We start from the raw sequence: 20,270 nt of genomic DNA, 5'->3' as shown, positions 1-20,270 counted from the left end.
AGTTAATAAAATGGAATAAAAGTAGTAGCAAGAAGCAGATAAAACCCAACGTTTCAACCGTACAAATGAGGATCTTCAAGAGAAAATGAAAAAAAAAAAAGTTAATGATCACAGCTGAGGAGGAGGGGGCATTTGCTTTTACCATACCTTTACTGATGAAGATATTAGTTATTAATTTGTAAGACTGGATTTTATCAGCTTGTTGATTGCTGCAGGTATGCCTTTTATTCTGTTTTATAAAGATTTAAAGGTGTGTCATGCGGTTATTTTGATTCTTTCATGAGATCAAATAATTTCGAAGATCCATTCCCTATTATTGTAGGTTATGACATGTGAGATGGAGGTGGTATCACGTAACTGAACTCCCCAACAGTGATGAGATGTCACCTTCATCCCACAACCAAGATAATGAGCAGTGGATCTTCAAAATTAACTGGTTGCAAGGAAAGAAAAGCAACATTATAACACACAACTTTTTCCTTGTAAAATTCACACCACATTTACTGAATTATCGAGACTTAGCAAATGTCTATACAGCAGTGAAATATTCAGATAATGTACTCTGGACACACAAGCATTTCACATGTATTTAACCTAGTATAACATATATAAGGTACATAATATATATAATATATTTTACAGTATACTACTGTGTACACAAGTCACACAATGAAGTATTACCAGGTTATTAAATCCAATCATGCATCTCATTCATACAATGCAACATTGGAGTGATTAATAAATAGTATAAGTTGCAGTAAATAGAATACTGAGTATTAAATGTCCACTGGTACATTTGGCAAGCACTTTCATTTTGTTCAAATTTCCCATGAAGAATGTCAGAAGAGAAGCAAACACTGTCCTTATTTTACACAGTTGTTTCATGCTTCAGCTCACTGCTTTTGCTTAGTTCAACAGGTAACGTCATGGGACGCTCAAAAGGATTCCCATCCTTACTCCCTGGAGAGAGCGCCTCGTTTTCTGCTTCTGTGCAAAACTTCCCCTCGGGCTTTGCCTTTGGGTCGATGAATGCTTTGCGAGCACCCCTCTCGCTCTTCTTCAAAGGTGTTCTGTTGGGACTAGATTTTCTGCTTGGTGGATAGGTCTTGACTGTTTTTGCTCTGCAAAAAAATTAAATAACAAAATGCAATTAAGTGAAATGAGCTTTCCTTTTTATGACACATTAAAAAACACATTACAATACAAGTGAATGCAATTAGTTTCACTTTTATTGTTGAGATAAGGATAACAAAATAAATCATTCAAAATTTCCTCATCACTAGTTTGTACTGTTTATGGCTGATCATAAATGTGATATTGATCTCAAAAGTCAGAAATCAGTAAAACAACTGACAAAAACTGAAAGAAAATAGTTTACAGTTTCTTTTTTAATTGTGGAAACATGAAACCAGCACCACAAGTTATTCTCATTACTAATAAACACATGCTTGAGGCATGCACTATGTTCAAAACTAACTGCAAGATAACTGTCAATCCATTGTCACCTTGTAATCAATGGGTTCCGAGTTCGATACCCGGTAGAGGTACAGATCCCACTTTAAACTGTAGGTCCAGCCCCAATTACGCTATATGAGCATAAAGTAGACTTGAAACAAAAATTCACACTCATCTACTAATTTAAAAAAAAAATCAATCATTGACTACTTAGGTGGGAGGGTCCTGTGGATGCATGAGAGAGGAAAGATATGCTTACAGGATCAGAGTTGAGATACTTGGGTGATAAAAGGTCTGTAGGAAGAGGATCAGCCTTGAAAGAAATTAGGGGTGTAAGGGGTGCTCCTTCCACGTAGTGCATCCAATAGTCAACCTCACTTCCACATAGTACACCCTGGACTGCAGACTAATGAGGCTCTGGCGACTGGCCCCATGGCCAGTATAATTTTGTTTGTGTTGTCCTGTGTTTTGTCCTTATTTGTGCTGAGTGCTCCTTTACAGCCTCAGCTTTTAACGAAAGTCAGAAGATTTTAATATTTTATGATTTTAGTTATGCAACGTTCGAGTTGTTATGTGTAACGATAAGGGGCTGGACCCCGTATAATGTGACGGGTGCAAAATAGCCTTAGTGCTGATGCACCCAAAATTTTAAATTCAAATTCAAAAAATTCAAAATTGAAAGAAATTAGTAACTGAAACTGGCTTACACATGGGTTTTTAAAGTTTGCACAAGGGATAAATACAGGGTGCTTCAGCATTCGTAGATTAATTTAAGTAGGAAATGACGTTGATGCTGGGAACAATGTTGTTATACTGTGAGTGAAGTGCCATTTGCAGTAGACTGTGCTTCAGTTCTTACTCTGTTTACTGTAGTGGATTTCTTGCGACCCAGAAAGTGAATTTCCATTATGATGGCCAGCTCGTTCCCCAGATTTGTCCTCTAAACTTCAGCTTATGTTTTTTTCTCCTAAAGCAAACACGTCCTGCAACGAACTTGAAACTGAAGGATCACATCAGATATGTCATTAGCAGTATCCTGACAAACATGTCAGAACGAGTAATTGACAGCATCTGACGCTGCTAGGAAGAATGTGTGGCACACCATGCTACTCATTAGCCTTGGGAGCTTATGTTCAAATATTAACTGGTAAATGCTATTCCTTTCTGTACAATTAGGTAGTGAGGTCATTCAATAAAAATACTTCTTTCATACACAACTGCCACATTAAATTATGCTATCACCACTGTTGCACCCTGTATAAGACACTATCTCGGAGTTAGCTAAACTAAGCGTCAAGCTAAGTTTGCAGCAGGTTTTATGTATCAATCCACGTGAGAACTGAGCTTAGAATCTTCCGTGCCAGTCTTGCCTCAACTGCCGAGCTGCTTACATCATAGACACTAAGAAAATCCACAGTATTGCCAACCGCACAACACATCAAAACCTGCATGCATGTCAAGCGAAATGTATTTTTGCTTCTTTTTGTCTCCTGAAACATAAAATTTTAGAAGTACTTTCTGCGCATAGATTATTTAATAAATGTGTCATTACTTAATATAAATGTGAAATAACTTCTAAACATGAGAGCATGTGTGTATATTTCGAGCATACAAAAAGAAAAATAAACAAAGATAAAAGTAAACAACGATAGGCCCCTCTTGAACTTAATGACAAATTATTGTTTTTGGTTTAGAAAGAAATACATTTATTGGTTGCTTCGTTCGCAATACATCCGTTACTGTAAGACACACGCACTTCAAGTTATACCAGCAAAAAAGCATGACTTGTTATTGGTGACAATCAGGTGCATTGTCTGCTGCTATTACTCTGGTTTCAATTTCTGAATCACTTCACTAAACCAGGATTCAAATCTTGGTCTGTTAATTTCTTGCTGATAATAACCCTTTCCTTTCTTTGCACGGAACAGTAAATATGCACCTTCAACAAAGACTTCATTGCCGCAAGTGGGTGAAACAATAAGCCTTCCCCTTCCCCTCTTCTTTTCTCGTCGGTTTCTTCAGCCCTGGCGGTGGTTTTGCATGGAAAGCACGTCTCGTCCAAATAATAAACATGTTTCTTATCACGGCGATATCTTTTAATACCGAGGAGATTCTTTTGTCGTCAAACAACAAACAATCGTGTCCTCTTCCTAAACTTAAACCGCAAATCATTCAGCACCCGTGATACAGTTCGTGCGCACACACTCAGGTAAAACTGCACGCTGAACAGGAGACCTCAATTCAGCCATTCTCGCCGCTGTATAGCACCATTGTTAATCAATCACAATAAACATAGGGTTAAAATCGTGGGATGTGCAACACTGGTATCACGGATTCCACGCGCTCTGCAACATATTCAGTCTTGCTCGACTCGCTCTTGATCTTCAGCGATCCTTCAGCGCAATACAAACTCCAGTTGGCGAATCTGCGGATCCTAATTCATCTGCACAGTGATTGCAACCGATCAAGTACATACCTGCTAATGGATGTATTATTTTGTCTGTATTTTACAAATTAAATAACTGTTTTCCTGCAAGTATACAGTTGTGTCGGAATAGAACCCGTCTCAGTGGAACTATATTCTGCGCGCACGTTTGGATCTACATATGCAAAAACCTGCTGCAAAGTTGACTTCACGCTTGGCTTAGTCATAATATGCATAATTACCTTTTGATAATTGCATAGTTTTACAAGCTAACTTCCAGAAATTTTCACATGAAACAGGACTGTTAACTTCACATGTTACCAAAACAGCCAACATTATAAGATGCAACAACCAAAGACAATTGCCATGGCCATCAAAAAGGAAAGTTCCGCAAGGATAATGATGATTGGATTATCCCACTAAGTTATTGCTATGCCAGGTAACTATTTAAGTTCTTCAGCCTGTAGTTGGGGCTGCTTCCACTTATATTTCTGGTTATAAGATGTAGCTTTTCTGCCTCCAAGGTTTGAGGATAAATGACTAATGGATGAAATAGAAGCCAAGACAAACACAATGATACATGCATGTCTTGACCAGGGTTCAAACGTGTGACCACTTTGCAGCAGATGATGAGGGCTAGGAAGTTGATGAAAGGTCATGTTTTTTTATGGGCCTTGAAGACAATACTAAACCTGATACTAGTCTGTTTCCCTTCAGTGAGAACCAGAAAACATTGTTTTTATTTTTCTTTCCTTTTTGCATTTTCCAGCTTTTTTGCTTGTAGGTCATTTTTCAGTATTTTTGGTTGTTTGTTGCATTTTTTTATCATTTTTGAGGTTTCTTCTTGCTCCTTCCCTGTTTGCGAATTTTAAAAGTATTTGCTAGTATAACTTACATATTTACATTTCCTAACTATGCCATTAATTCAAAATATGAACAATTTAAAAGCACAATATTATTTTTAACTGAAATCTTTGGCATAATTAATTGTGGTAAATTTATTTTCCTACAGCAAACTTAACATACTTTGGGTGAAGCTTACTATGAAGTTCTCTTGCTGTCCACTATTATCGTTTTAATCTGTGGTTTTAAATTAATCACTACATAAAAACATAATCTAATGTATGTGAAACACAACTATATTTTCAGATGCTAATGTCTACTATATCGTGCAAGGTGCACTGAAAGGAGGACTTATACAGAAAAACCTTGAGGTGTATTTTATGTAACCTTCTTAATTGCTTTGGTAGTTTAAACCACCAAACAATGGATTTTATCGAATTATTGAACTACTCTCTTGTATTTTTTTTTGTATTTTTTTTAAAAAAACATTCATTTCAAGAGAAAATTATTTTTAGGTCATTCTATAGGTCATTTTTTTAGATTTTTTATCGAGTTCTGAGCCGTAATGATAACTACTCTGCCATAGAGGCCAGTTCTAGTACCTGTGCATTTATTTCTTATCTCTATTGGAAATGCAATGATGAACATGCTGAATACATGGATTAATTTTCAATTAAATAAAGAGTACATTGAAATCTTTATTTTACATTTTTCAGGGGACCAAGCTAAAAAAGGGGAAGGAAAACGTGAAATTGAGGAAAATTTTATAATATTTTGCTACATTGGGACTATCAAGATTGAATGTATAATGCAGGAAAATGTAAAATACGGGAACATAAAATCAAGGTTCCACTGTATTATCATAAATGAATAGAGTTGTCATTACGGTTCTGAAAACAATTCTTATTGTACAACAGTGGGGGGCATCACTCCCTCCAAACTTGGATGGAAATGAATTCTGGTGGAAGGGGCAAACATTGATGGCCAAGGGCACCTGCAGGAGGCAATTACCACACCAAATTTCAAATTTTATGCAAAATAAAAATACTTTTTGTAACATTTTCTTTACTCGCTTTGCTCGCAATGCCTGCTTTCTATCAAGTTCAGAATCGTAACTAGGGGCCGGAAGAGTCGGCCCTGGGCGCCAAACAATCTAAGTGAAAAGACTTGGAAGGAGAGAATGCCATGGTGCCCCGTGAAATAATAAGCTCCCTATTAAATCTGTATTAATTTCAGTCTGCAAAAAAAAATTTGATCTAAAAATTTTTTTGCTCGCTTCGCTCACAGTCTATTTTTGTTTTCTGAAATCTGTTGTAAATTATCAGAGAGAGAAGTGAGACTTCTCTTAATTTATTTTGTCTTAAATGCACGAACAACTATTTGGAGGAAAGGGAGCATACACATTTGTGTAATTTTTGCTGTTGGTTTATTATGAGATGGATGAATTGATTGTATAATGTATTTAAATAATATATGTTGTGTATATATGTATTAAAAACCTTTGAATGCATAGCATAGCATTAGTGTTAACATGTTACATATGTATTTTCTTATTTTACGTTGCATTGTGTGAAACATATATTGTGCATGAAAGTTATACATGTTAATGTAAAAAAAAAAAATTATATTCGGAATGCATTTATCAAGCATTTTCTGTCTTTCAAAAATAGTTTGTGTGCTTGTTTTTCATTATTAATGTGAAATTGAACGTGTTGAAAAAATAATTCAAATCCTTTGTTCCAACACAAATGCTGTAGCACAGATTTCTATCCCTTTCTTGAGTAATTTAAAAGGATAATGACGTTATTGATACTACTAGTACTATTACTAATGTTATAATAATAATAATAATTTTTATTATTATTATTGGTACTTGCAGCCCCACCCCTTCCAGACAAAAATTTGTTGTTGCACCTCTGTTGTACAATACTAAGGAGTTACTGAAGTAGTAATCACATTATTTGCCAAAGCTGTTTGTCCTTGTATACATAGATAGGAGCAGTGCCCCACTGTGTGATGATTCCTTAGAGTATGAGATACTAGATTCCTGAATTATCTTATACACTCACATTTCTATCAGTTTGTCCAGCGATCTTGCATAAACTTCATATTCCTCAGGCCCAAAATCACCTGGATCATGGCGTGCATGTTCATACATGTCGCAGAACTGATGCACTAATTTCTGGCCTACACCATTCAGTGGCCCACCCAAGGTGCTTATCAGGTATGCTCTCAAACTCTCTATGTAGAGGCGATGCAATGTGCTGTCTTGCTTACTAATCTCTGTTTCTGAAAATAAAAATAGTTTGAGAAAAACAAAAAAATAATAATAAAAAAAAAGGCACTGCATTTACAAAACTTGAAGGTGTACTTTTTAGCTGATAATAATCATGTGTATAAAAACGTAACTACATGAAAACTGGCATATTACAGAATACTTAAAAGGAATCTACATTACAGCCAGGAGCGTCACCAGAAATTTTTGTAGGGGGGGGGGGTCAAAACTTGATTAGTAGAAATAATAAAAAATAATACTAATAATAATAATAAAATTAACAGATTATATTCCAAATTTATCATCATTATTATTATTATATAAACGGGAAGATTTTACTACTCAGCCTCATGAATATTCAGCACAACTGTATTCCACTATTTTTTACATTTCATACAGTTACTGTAATGAAATTCATAGTTACTGTATTTTGTTATTAACTTTACACACTTTGTTAAAAAGATACTTTAAATTTAAAAGTTAGGGGAAATTTTATTCATCAAGTTTATGTTGTGTGATCTCTAACACAAAACTATACGTTCTGGAAATGTAGGAACTGAGGAACAATTTATTCTCTGGATTAAATTAAAGAAGATGAAAATATAACCTGGTTCCTGCATTTTACACTTTCTTTCGATCTAATGCAGTTTTAACTTTTGTTCTTCTGCTCGAGTACCAATTAAATGAACTTTATTTATGTTGTGAACAATAAAAATCTCTAATATTTTTGTAACTTGTAATGAAAGATCCAAATTTCCAAGGGGGGGGGGGGGGTCGACGGATCCACCTCCCGACGCCCATAATTACAGCAGATAGCAGTGAAGCCCCTCATTGATATCACATATACATAGCCCCTAATATTTTCTATTGTTCGGTCAAAATCACAACACAAAAAAAGGTATGATGAAGATTGGTTTGTGTGTGTTTGCAATTAAATATTTACTTACGTACATGAACTTCACATAAACAAACATGGTTTTAAAGGTGAATTTTAAACACATACACAATCATAGACATTTCTCAGCTGTAATGCTCCCATTGAAGATAATGAGGTAATTTGTCATGCCAACACTCACCTAATATCTTCACATCATCCATTGCTTTCAAGCGATAATAATGGGAAGGTATTTCACCATTGGCTCTAGGAACTGGCTGGCTACCATCATCTGGCAATACCTTAGGTTCATATACAATCCTTGGTATCACATCAATTCTCCTCTCAGTTTCCTTCCTCAAGGACTGCAACATTTATAACAATAATAAATTCATGCAAAAATACTAGTCACTTTGCAGAATTCAAATCACATCTTTCAAGTAGAATCTAGCAAGGGAAAACTTATGTACACATAAGAGATGGCACAAATTACACCCATGGTCCTACAGTAGCATGCAAATTAATCCGAACAAGATGCATAATTTTCCAGGTATACAATAATCTTAAAATACATTGCAGTTTTAAGCTTTAGTTACACTTTTTTTTTTTTAAATAACTGCACATTCTCACTCGATAATGCCCTGTGCTATGAACAACGATCTATTTATACTCAATAGTTCATTGTTGAAGACCCGAAGTGGAGTCTATTGTTGAAGTATTTTGTTATCATTGACAGACGAAGAGTCAGTTGTGTTGCAAGTTATGTGCCAAGCTGAAGGTAAGTTTTTTTGTGTGTCTGGTTCTTATCGGCTGCTACCTAAATGGATACAACACCACGCAAATGGTCGAAAATTGTTACGTTATCACAGCATACTTAAATGACACAGAGACAAATTGCTACAGAATGTGGTGTCGGGTTGGGTACGGTTAATTCAATTTTGAAACAATACCAAGAGACTGGATCCATCGAGCCTCAAAGAAAGGGAAAATGTGGTCGCAAACGGAAGACTTCGTTGCAGGATGACCGAATTCTTAGTAGAAAAAGCCCAGACTGACTGCTGTTGATTTAACACATGATTTATTATCAAGTGGAGTGGACGACCACGTTGCAATAGTGCGTCGCAGACTGCTTGCATCTGGACGAAAAGCTTGTAGGCCATAGAGAAAACAATTGCTTACAAAAAAAAATGTGTAAAAAGCGTGTAACGTGGGCAAAACGTCGTCGGGACTGAACCATGAGTGACTGGAAGAAAGTTATTTTTTCGGATAAATTCCATTTTGAAGTGCATGGTCACAAGGTTCCTTTTGTTCGTAAAGGAAAATGTGAAAAACTTTCACCAGAACACATGCAACAAACTCCAAAATACCCCTCTAAGATAATGTTCTGGGGTTGTTTCACATCTGAAGGGCCTGGACCAATAGTTCCTGTTAAGGGGATCATGAACAGTGATAAATATATTGACATACTGCGACGAAAAGTCATACCTCATCTCAAGAAATCCTTTCCTGATGGTGTTTTCCAACAGGACCTAGCAAAAAGTTATACATCTCGAAAAGTCAACGAGTCTTTGATAATAACAATGTACGAGGTGTGGCTAGAAAGAAACCGGGCTGTTGCTACAAAATCTTTTATTGGTTATTTTGTACAATATGAACATTATCCCATTCAAAGTACTCCCCTGCACTATCGATACACCGCTCCATACGAATCTTCCATTGCTGGAGACAGTGCTGGAAATCATTTTCCGAAACCATGTTCATGACCTCCGTCGCTTTTGTTTTCACACATTCTATGGTCTTAAATCTATTTCCTTTCAGTGCTGATTTGACCTTTTGGAATAAAAAAAAAATTGCACGGAATGGATCTGGCAAATAGGGTGGATGTTCTAACACTGGAATCCCATACTTGGCGAATAAAGCCTTGACTGACAATGCCGTGAGGGCAGAAACATTGTCTTGATGAAGGACTTGCTTTGCCACATCAGGTTGTCGTCTTCTTACTCGCCCACGAAGGGTCGTCAGCATCGTAATGAAATATTGTTGGTTGACAGTTTGCCCTTCGGGTACACAATTCGAATCAATTCACCGACATTTGCAATGTTTGATTCAGTTTTTGACGTGCAAGACCGTCCAGTATGCTTGTCGTTCGCAATCACTTCTCGTCCCTCTCTAAACCTTTGAAACCACTCAATCACTTGCGTGCGTGATAAACACACATCTCTGTACACTTCCTTCAACAAACCATAAGTTTCTGTGGCGGATTTTCCGAGTTTGATAAGAAACTTCAGATTGGTACGCTGTTCCACTTTCACACTTAATTTCTTTTCCGACAGAACACAGATGTACGGTTCACTTCGTCCACAAACTACAGAAGAACTAAGTGCCGTGCACCCTGGGTAATCACACAGCCGGTAGGCAAGATATCACGTTATACACCCATGCACCGCTTATCCTTGACGCACTTGCCGTTTGTCGACAGCAACATCAATCCTGTTTTTTTTTCTAGCCACACCTCGTACAAGTACTCTCCTGGCCAGGAAACTCACCTGACGTAAATCCAATTGAAAATTTAAGGTCTATCTGCAAAAGAAGGATGTCTAAAGTAGATTGTTTAACCAAGGAGAAAATGTTTTGTGCCCTTGTTAACGTGTGGTACCACGATGAAGAAATTAAAAACATTTGTGCAAATTTAGTGTCATCCAAGCCTAAAAGTGTAAAAGATGTGATTACAAACAAGGGAGGTCACATAAAGTACTAAGGGTATTTCTAAATACATGTATAGTTATGTATATTGCAGCAATTGCATTAAATGACAAAATGTGTATCTTGTTCGGATTAATTTGCACACTACTGTAATACGATCCAAAATATGTTTGTATACTGCTGGTACTGTACAGCAATGATTAATAAGGAATCTTTCAGATGTGGAAATGTTTATTAAAGAATACAATTTAATAGGGTGAGGTGGGCTATCTCTGTATTTTTTCAACTGTTGCATTATGGAAAAATTGGCAACATATTTTTATGTATCTATCCCACTACATCTGGGAAAAATTATGATACTGTTTTACTGCATAGTTTTCAGAAATTGCAAGGGATATTTTTTTTAAGAAATCTGAAAAAGTAGCAAAATCATAATTCATCCTTTGACATTAATTAATATATTTACAAAAAAAATTTCTGGTTTACATATTCAGAACCTACATATGAGCATGTATTAAATGGTCATGAAACCTGATGTTAGTAGTGGTTATAGTAATATAAATAAGATGGCTCAGTTGTCCCATTGCAGGGTCAATGTGTGTAATTAATGTTTGAACCAACTTATTTTACATAATAATGCATTTCTTGTTCACGTACTTGCATGCCAGAAAAAAGTTTCTATACAAGAACTATTCAAGGCAATTGAGAGCTTTTTACACTGATTCATCAAAGTTACATATTAATTGACTATTTACACCAAACTTGTCTACCATTCTTACAAAACAAGTTCTAAGGAGGTGGCCCATGGGTAATGGAGTCAAATATCTCTGCAGCACATTCTTGTAACTCGATAACTATTGTATTATTGAGATGGAGCGGTTCAATGTACAAGTTAGATTCTTTTGTAAAATCAACATTTCAAAATTACGTCAAACAATTATTCAAGCTTACCTTCAAGATATAATGTTCATGAAAGTATGCTCGTAATCATTTCTGCTTTCCCACATGATTCCGGGGCATTAGCTTGTCCCAAACAAACTTCTCAGGACACTGAGACAAATGATACCATTATGGGACTGTCCCAGAAAATCTGGGACATATAGCAACCCTAGTATTAAACAAGATCTGTGTAACGGCTGGAACCAAACCGCTTGCTGGGGAATCAAATATACATGTCCCCTCAACCCAAACACACAGTTCAACACCACAACTGTGATTGTTGAAACATGTATAAGTTCATGGGCAGTACACAAAAAGAACAGTCCTTTGTCTACAGAATTTCGAGTTCAAATTATTATTGTTGACTAACAACATGATATCCATTGATTGCTTGATTTGCTTTATTTTACTTTGCCATTTTTGCCACTTTTGGCTAATTTTCGAAGTTGGGGATGAGTGATGATATGGTGAAATTGATGAATGGACACTCACAAACATCCATGTCCTGGCCAGGATTCGAACCTGGGACCCCTGGCATCGTAGTGCGATGTGCTTACCACTCCACCACGGAGGCTGGCATGATATCGAGAACAGACCGCATGCCTTCAGATGGGCACCTCTCTGCCTGTCTGTCATGATTGCCATTAATTGCTTTCATACAGGTGGATTTGTCCTGTTGAAGAAGGATTTGTATTCTCTTCTCTGTGATTTGCTAAGGATTCATGATGGGTTAAAACAAGGAGATGCATTATCTTCATTGCTCTTTAATTTTGCCTTAGAATATCCTGTTAGGAAGGTAAAAGAAACTAACGAAAGACTAAAATTAAATGATATGACTCAGTTGTTAGCATATGCAGATGATGTAGACTTAATAGGGGATGATATAAATACAATTAAGAATAATGCTAAAATATTTTTCAAAACTGCTAGAGAGATAGGTTTGGAAGTTAACAAAGAGAAAACTAAATATATGCTTACAGGCCGAAACCAAGTGTTAGGTAATAATCAAAATCTAATTATTGATAACAACTCGTTTGAACCAGTTTCCAAATTCTAATACTTAGGAGTAATATTAACAAATGAAAATTATATTAAAGAGGAAATAAAAAGTAGGCTTAATTCAGGAAATGCATGTTACTTCTCTCTTCATAAACTATTGTCTTCTCGTTTAATATCTAAGAAACTAAAAGTTAAAATATACAAAACAGTAATTTTGCCTATAGTATTATATGGGTGTGAAACTTGGTCCCTTACATTGAAAGAGGAACATAAATTGAGAGTATTTGAAAATAAGATCCTTAGGAAAATATTTGGACCTAAAAGGGATGAGGAGACAGGTGAGTGGAGAAGGTTACATAATTTAGAACTACATAATTTGTATTCATGTCCAGATATTATTAGAATAATTAAATCAAGAAGACTTAGGTGGGCAGGCCATGTGGCACGAATGGGAGAGGAAAGAGGAGTTTACAGGATTCTCGTTGGGAAACCTGATGGTAAGATACCTATAGGAACGCCAAGATGAAGATGGAGGGACAACGTTGAGATGGACCTAAAGGAAATCGGTAGGGATGGAAAAGAGTATATAGATCTTGCTCAAGATAGGGACAGATGGAAGGCCTGTGTTGCTGCAGCCATGAACCTTCGGGTTTAAGAAGGCTAGAGAGTTAGTTAGTTAGTTAGTTAGTGATTTGCTAAGGAAATAAGTGCAAACTTTCTCAAAAGATATGTGGCAACACAAGGACATTTCAAACATCTTCTGTGACAAAGGCACTTTACTTGTAATATTGAAATATTTTAAATAAAATGTAATTACTATAAATCTATGCACTTGAGTTGAGGGGTCACACATATCCAATTCTGTGTAGTTTTTAAGTAGTCAAATGAAGGCCTTGAAAAATTGTTTGAAACAAACAAAACAAAAAAAATGGAGTTATTAAAGGCATGAACAATTTTTCAAGGTTTTCGTTTGTCTACTTAAAAACTACACGGAATTTCAAAGCAACAACCTTTGTAAACACAACTTGCATATTTGCCACACCGAATTATTTTGTCACTCACTTTCATCAACATTCATGTCATCACCTTGCTTCTGTACTAATACAAACCTCACCATATTATTATTAACTTAAGAATAGTAATCAATCCATTTTATGTTTTAAAAAAAAGACAGGTGAAAGTATAATCAATAACTTACCTTTTTTGCATCATGTCCTATTGGTATGTGAGGTCCTCTTCTGGAACGCAGAGCAAATCTCATGATCTGCCTTTTTGCAAATATGAAAAGTAACAGGAAAGTAAGGACTCCACAAGCAATGAATATGACCACAGTGACACCAGATAACTTCTCAGCCATCCTACAAAATAAACAGAATCTTAGATTTCTAATAACATGCAACCGAGACTTTCTTATTGTTCTGGAATATTTATACAGGGTGTTCAAAAAGTCATGCAACTGAGACACTTTGAACTTTTCTCCAAAAACCATAATAGAGACATGAAACTTACAGTGGGTACGTATTAACTTTGTCTATGTTTGAAACACTTAACAAGAAAATCATGCTCTACATGAACGTTCAGTATGCAGAAAAAGTAACTAAGGTGTAAAAACGATTTTGTATGAGTAACAACAAATATGGATAAAAGGCAGCCGTGGAGTTGCTTGCAAAAAAAATTGAGGAGTATCTATGGTCTGTTTGAGTTAGGGTGACCAGATTTTCTGAAACGAAAAGCAGGACATCCATGGTGGGGGGGGGGGAGAAGGGTTTACAGCTGTATCTATAAGAGCACAGGGTCAAGTGCACAGCACCCCCTACTCTCTTTGGCAAACAAAAAGTCATGTAGCTTACATGTCTCCTGAAATATTACATAATTCTCTTTACTCTGTTTTCTTCATGATTTGATTTGATTTTTGTTATTTGTCTCTTTTCTGTCACTTTTGGCTAATTGCAACAATGAATATGACTGATGATTAAATTCATGAATGAACACTCACAAAGAACATCCATGCCCAGGCTGGAATTCGACCCCTGGTGTCCTAGCGTTCAACCACTCCGCCACGGAGGTCTTCCCTTCTTATATATTTCCTTTTTCATTTCTCTCTTTTCCGTTCCTCCTTTTACACATATTTTTAATTTTACAGATTAAACTTCCCATCTCTCTCGTTCTTACTGTTTTTGTATTTCCTCACATTCTTATCATAAAACATCCATACATTGTGAAATAATATTGACATATTAATCAATACTGAGAATATATTTGTCTCTTGCCGCAGTTGTAGTAATAATTTCATCAATGCATCAAACATGGCAATCCCCTGAATCGGGCTAATTTCAAAGCACCCCTGCATATACTTTTAGTCATCACTCGGCACCTTGCACATCGTAATATGATGAGCAAACTGCATGCAAAGCTTTACACTAAGACGAAGGTCGTGCGCAAAGCGAGCGTGAAATTTTTAAGATCTATATGTAATTCTATGCAAGCCAACAATACTGTTAATTTAGAAAGGCACAAACAGTTCACAGAGGTAAACAATTCGTCTGGATGTTTTGCAGGACATTTCGCAGGACACTGTTGAAAAATAGGACATTTGTGATTTTATGGAGTGGTATCGCAGACCGCAGGACATGATTCTCAAAAAAAGGACTGTCCTGCGAAAATCAGGACGTCTGGTCACCCTAGTTTGAGTATTTGTCAAATTGATAAAAGAACGATACATTTTTAACCTAACTTACCCATATTTCTGTATGATAAATTTCAAACCTTCTATTTCATCTAGGCATTGATTGAATAACATAGCTAGATGTCGGGCACACCTGGCACGACCAGTATTGCTAGTGCACCTCGTAATTTTAAAAAAACCTTTTTTTTATGAATATGTCATAATTAACCCCATAAAATGTATGTAATGCATAAAACTTTATCGTTCCTTTATCAATTTGATAAATACTCACACAGATCATCGATACACATCATAAATTTTTACAGCTGTCTGGATGTTCATGTAGAGCATGATTTTCTATTTAGTGTTTCAGAAATATACACACAGACAAAGTTAAAAACCAGATCCTTTTTCCTGCAACATACTCAAATAGTCCTTCAACTGCCCTCAGTATTATGTTTCGTCAACATTCTAAATCAAATCAAGCTTGATAATTGATTCCCATTTTCATTTTGATTAGAGTAACTTCATCTAAGCAAAACAACAATCTTTCAATTTTGACAGGACATTTGCTTAAGATCAAATCTTGGACTATGTATATTGAAGGCAAGAACACTAACCACTATCCAGGGAAACCATGGATATTCTATGATGCTCTAAATTGTTTTAATTTATGCTATGCAGGGTGTACAGTGTAGTGTTCCAGTGTGATGAATCACATGTATGCAAAGATATTTGTGTTCACTTGAATTGTTTGATTGTGGAACTATGCGAGTTTCAATCTAAAGTGCTTGAATTTTCAACATACCAAGCACCGTTCAGGCAGGATGTACACTGGTACGTGGCTCAATAGTAGCTGAAAATGCCACATGCTTAGCCTGAAATGCTGCACATCATCGCCATATCTTAGAGTACTGGGTAAATTAAGATTACCTGTTTGGTATGGGGAAAACACCTTTCACTTGTTCATTTCGTCTTGTTTGACATTGGTACTTAACTATTATGCATTGCCAAACATTCTTTATGGTGGGATTTTGCTTTTCTCACGAAAATGATTTCAATTTTTCACATTACGAGTATTTATTGTTCTTCCTTTTTTGCTTTCGTAAGACACAATATGGCGGGCACAGCTTGGCACGTCATGGATCATCAGTGGGTATGCAGTGTTTCCAACCTTCTTAACCGAAAAATGCCCCAGAAACCATTCACGGATAGCCCCAAAAACCATTCGCGGTAAGGTTAGGTTAGGCAAACATAGTTAAAATTTGGGGTCTTAACCAAAAAATGCCCCACAAACCATTCACGCATAGCCCCAAAAACCATTCGGTAAAACTTCGGTATGGTCCCAACGGATTTCTTCATTTTTACACAAGAAACTACGGTAAAATTTTTGTATCCGCAAAACGTATTTCTTCAATTTTACAGGAGAAAGTACTTACCGAACTGACTTTCCGTACACTTTTGAAAGGTCGTGGAAGTGTTTTTTCCCATCGGCTAATTTATTTCGCCGGTAAATCATGTATTTTTGAAGATTAATGTGTCTCCAATGCACGAAAGCTGTTGCCTCTATGTCCTTCCACTACGTAAATCAAATGTTGCGTGCATTCAATGATGTAACCCCCGGTCAGTGTTTCCAACCACACCGTTGTTTTCCAAGAACATGACAATTTTAACTATGTTTGCCTAACCTAATCAAACCTAACCTAACCTTGCCATGCATGGTTCGTGGGGCTATTTATGAATGGTTCGTGGGGCTATCCGTGAATGGTTCGTGGGGCTATCTGTGCATGGTTCGTGGGGTTTTCGAACCTGAAAAAAAAATACAAAATCAGTAACACGAAAGTAGGTATTTTTTTATGAAGAAGGTTGCAACACTGCATAAAGACTAATTATGGACAACGCTAGTCAAGATTTCTCTGCCATATTGCATATAACGCAAGCTACAACGAACAAACAAGAATTACTTGATATGTCGAAAATTGAGATTATTTACATTCAAAAAACAAAATGGCACCTTCAATAATCCTTAGGAATGCAGAATATGTAAGTACTAATGTGAAAAAGAAGAAAATAAAGGAATTTCAGACGTTTGGCGGTTACTGAAATTTTACCGAAACTACTTACGGAAATGAGTTTCTGTAGCATTTAGAAGTTCGTGGAGGTATTTTCTTTCATCATGGAATCTATTTCACTGGGAAATCATGTATTTTTCAACAGAAATATCTCTCGAATGCACAATTGCTGTTGCTTTCATTTGCTTGCACTACGTGAACCAAATGTTGCGAACGTAGTGCCGTGTTTCCAACCATGCCAATTTTTTTGCAAAAGGATGACAATGTTAATTATGTTTGCCTAACCTAACCGAACCTAACCTTACCGTGCATGGTTCGTGGGGCTATTCATGAATTGGGGATATCCGTGAATGGTTTGTGGGGCTATCCGTGCATGGTTCGTGAGGCTATTCATGAATTGGGGTTATCCGTGAATGGTTCATGGGAATTTTTGGTTGACAAGGTCGGAAACACTGCATACCCACTGATGACCTACCACACTAGTCAAGCTGTCTCGCCATATTGTGTCTTACGGAAGCGCAAAAAAGGAAGAACAATAATTACTCCTCATGTCACAAATTGAAATTATTTTCATGAAAAAAGCAAAATAACACCTTGAAGAATCTTTCGCAATGCAGAATAGCTAAGTATGAATGTTGAAAATGACGAAATAAATGAGTGAGAGGTGTTGAGACCATACCGAAGTTTTACCAACCATTCACGCATAGCCCCAAAAACCATTCATGGAAGGTTAGGTTCAGTTAGGTTAGGCAACCAGTTAAAATTTCAGTTAGGTTAGGCAAACAGTTAAAATCTGGGGTCGTATTTGGTTTTTCATCTTCTTGCAAAACAACGGCGTGGTTTTAAACACTGACAGGGAGTTACGTCATCAAACGTACGCAACAGAAGCAAGAAAAAGCAATGGCAATTGTGCGTCGGAGATATATTTCTTTTCAAAAATACATGAAATACCGGTCCAATAAATTCAACGATGAAAGAAAATAGCTGCACGGCCTTTGAAAATGCAACAGAAACTCATTTCCGTAAGTAGTTTCTTCTGTAAAATTGAAGAAATGAATTTTCCCCATATCAAACAATTACCAAATTAAGAATTGTTTACGATCATTTCAGGCAAACTTTCCTTTCCATATTTCGCTATGTGCACTAATAATGAAGATGCCTTTGGAACCGGACTTTTGAATCACCTCTGGGATGTAAATATCAGCTTCATGCATGTGTTAATTCAAACAATATTGTGTTTATATTTAATCCTCATTTCTATTAGACTTCTACTTTTGAATTATAAGAAATTATCTATCAAAATATGCTATCATGCATTACCTAGCCTACCTTAATCTAATCTAACATCTCTGGATATCATTTTCAAATTTTGTACGGTTAATGAATAACAGCTTGTACATGTCATGTACATTTTGTTTTAAGCAAAAGACCCATTATTGAGTCAACAGATACCCCAATCTTGATTACATCAACATCCAAAAGATTTCCCACTGACATACGCATGCAATATCTCCTGTGAAAGGCCTCTTGAAGACCTTTCCAATGGTGTGTGAATCCTTCCCATTAATTGCCAAAATATTGGGATTTAAAATTAACAACATCGTGAGAAAATTGGGCAAAATCTCACAGTTCAATTTCGGAAATATATGAGACGTGAATGTGCAACTTCGCATAGGTTCCTACCTAAGGTGGCCCTTTCCGTATGCCAAATTTCAAATTAATAACAAAATCTAAGGATGAGAATCTTGTTGCCGACGTAATTTAAGCGAAAACGTAACCACGCCATTTTTTAACTATGTTTGCCTAACCTAACTGAACCTAACCTAACCTGTGAATGGCTTTTTGGGGCTATTCGTGGATGGTTATACGATCCCAAATGGTTTTTGGGGCTATGCGTGAATGGTTTTTGGGGCTATCCGTGAATGGTTTGTGGGGCTCGCACCATGACGTGCGTTCCGTAACACTTCGAGAAATGGCTTACTTTAGTGTAAAAAATGTTTCTAATCGTGTGAAAACCTTAAGGGCACCTTCAAATATGTTCCGCAATACACAGTTGGTAAGTACGAACCATACGAAACATTTTAAAGTGTCTCCGATATAACGAACTGATACCAAACACATTGGCTTCATTGAAGATGACGGGAGTGTTCCCCGATTGTTTGAAATTTTGTATACTTTCTACATGAGGCCTCCTGAACACGAATCTGACATTAGAATTTCCCGGTCACGTCTGTAACTTGAAATTTCACGTAACGTTAGGGTAGGTTAGGTTACGTTTGATATATCGCCATTATGAAAAGCAATATATTACACCTTACACACGTAATATCCAAATTTCAAACAGTGACCGGGACATCAGAACCGCTGATAGTTCATCCGGAAAACACCCTTATTTGGTTAGTACATTCTCTAGTAAATAAATCGGAGAACACTACCATCACCTTCAATTGCTCCAAAATATTATTTTATGATAAAAAAAATTAATATTTTCCTACTGACAAAAATACTAACACATTACCAGAACCAATCATAGTTATTTGATTACGTACGCGATAAATAAATGTCCATTGTCTTTCACATGGTAATATTTTCTTCCAAGTTGTACACTTCCATTATTTTCTTCTTGTCGTCTGCTATCAGCCTGCTCTCTGGTTCGTTCAGCGGATCTCCTTCCTTCCTTCCTTCTTCTTTGTTTGGCACACACCGCCTATGAGCGATTTCTTGCCAGGGGTCCTATTTGATTTGTTATGAGAAAGTTTGTTTACATTCCAAGTGTCTGTTTGTTTATGTTACAATGTTGTTCTTTCGTGCAAAGCTGTACAGTATCCACATGACATCAGACCGTGGCTCGTAGAGTAGAGTCGAAAGGGACATCGGAAATGGAATACCCACACGTTGTAACTGTTTGTATAGAGTATTGCGATGTTGTTGTCGAATTGGGCAGTGTAAAAACAAATGTGTGGTTGATTGAATAGGTTCTCCACACGGACAGGAAGTTGCAGGCACGGTATATGAACTGG

At 36.5% G+C, this 20,270-nt stretch overlaps 1 protein-coding gene across 2 annotated transcripts; it reads right to left on the bottom strand.

The window, feature by feature from the left end:
* Positions 1 to 428: 428 nt before the first annotated feature.
* On the bottom strand, positions 429 to 19,967 carry LOC145995205 (lipid transport auxiliary protein 1). Of its 2 annotated transcripts, none has more exons than XM_083131766.1 (5): positions 19,762 to 19,967; positions 13,712 to 13,871; positions 8,075 to 8,237; positions 6,793 to 7,012; positions 429 to 1,121 (listed from the first exon to the last, which is right to left on the bottom strand). In XM_083131766.1, the coding sequence occupies exons 1-5, from the start codon at positions 19,779 to 19,781 to the stop codon at positions 869 to 871; spliced, it is 816 nt and encodes a 271-aa protein (XP_082987892.1). In that variant the 5' UTR covers positions 19,782 to 19,967; the 3' UTR covers positions 429 to 868. The 2 variants fall into 2 exon arrangements, with proteins under 2 accessions (XP_082987892.1, XP_082987893.1); XM_083131767.1 differs by having other exon boundaries at positions 433 to 1,121; positions 19,800 to 19,942.
* Positions 19,968 to 20,270: the final 303 nt, after the last annotated feature.

This window comes from Lepisma saccharinum, chromosome 11, assembly GCF_977018435.1.
Source record: "Lepisma saccharinum chromosome 11, izLepSacc3.1, whole genome shotgun sequence".
NCBI lineage: Eukaryota > Metazoa > Arthropoda > Insecta > Zygentoma > Lepismatidae > Lepisma > Lepisma saccharinum.
This window is presented reverse-complemented; position numbering and strand designations above follow the sequence as displayed.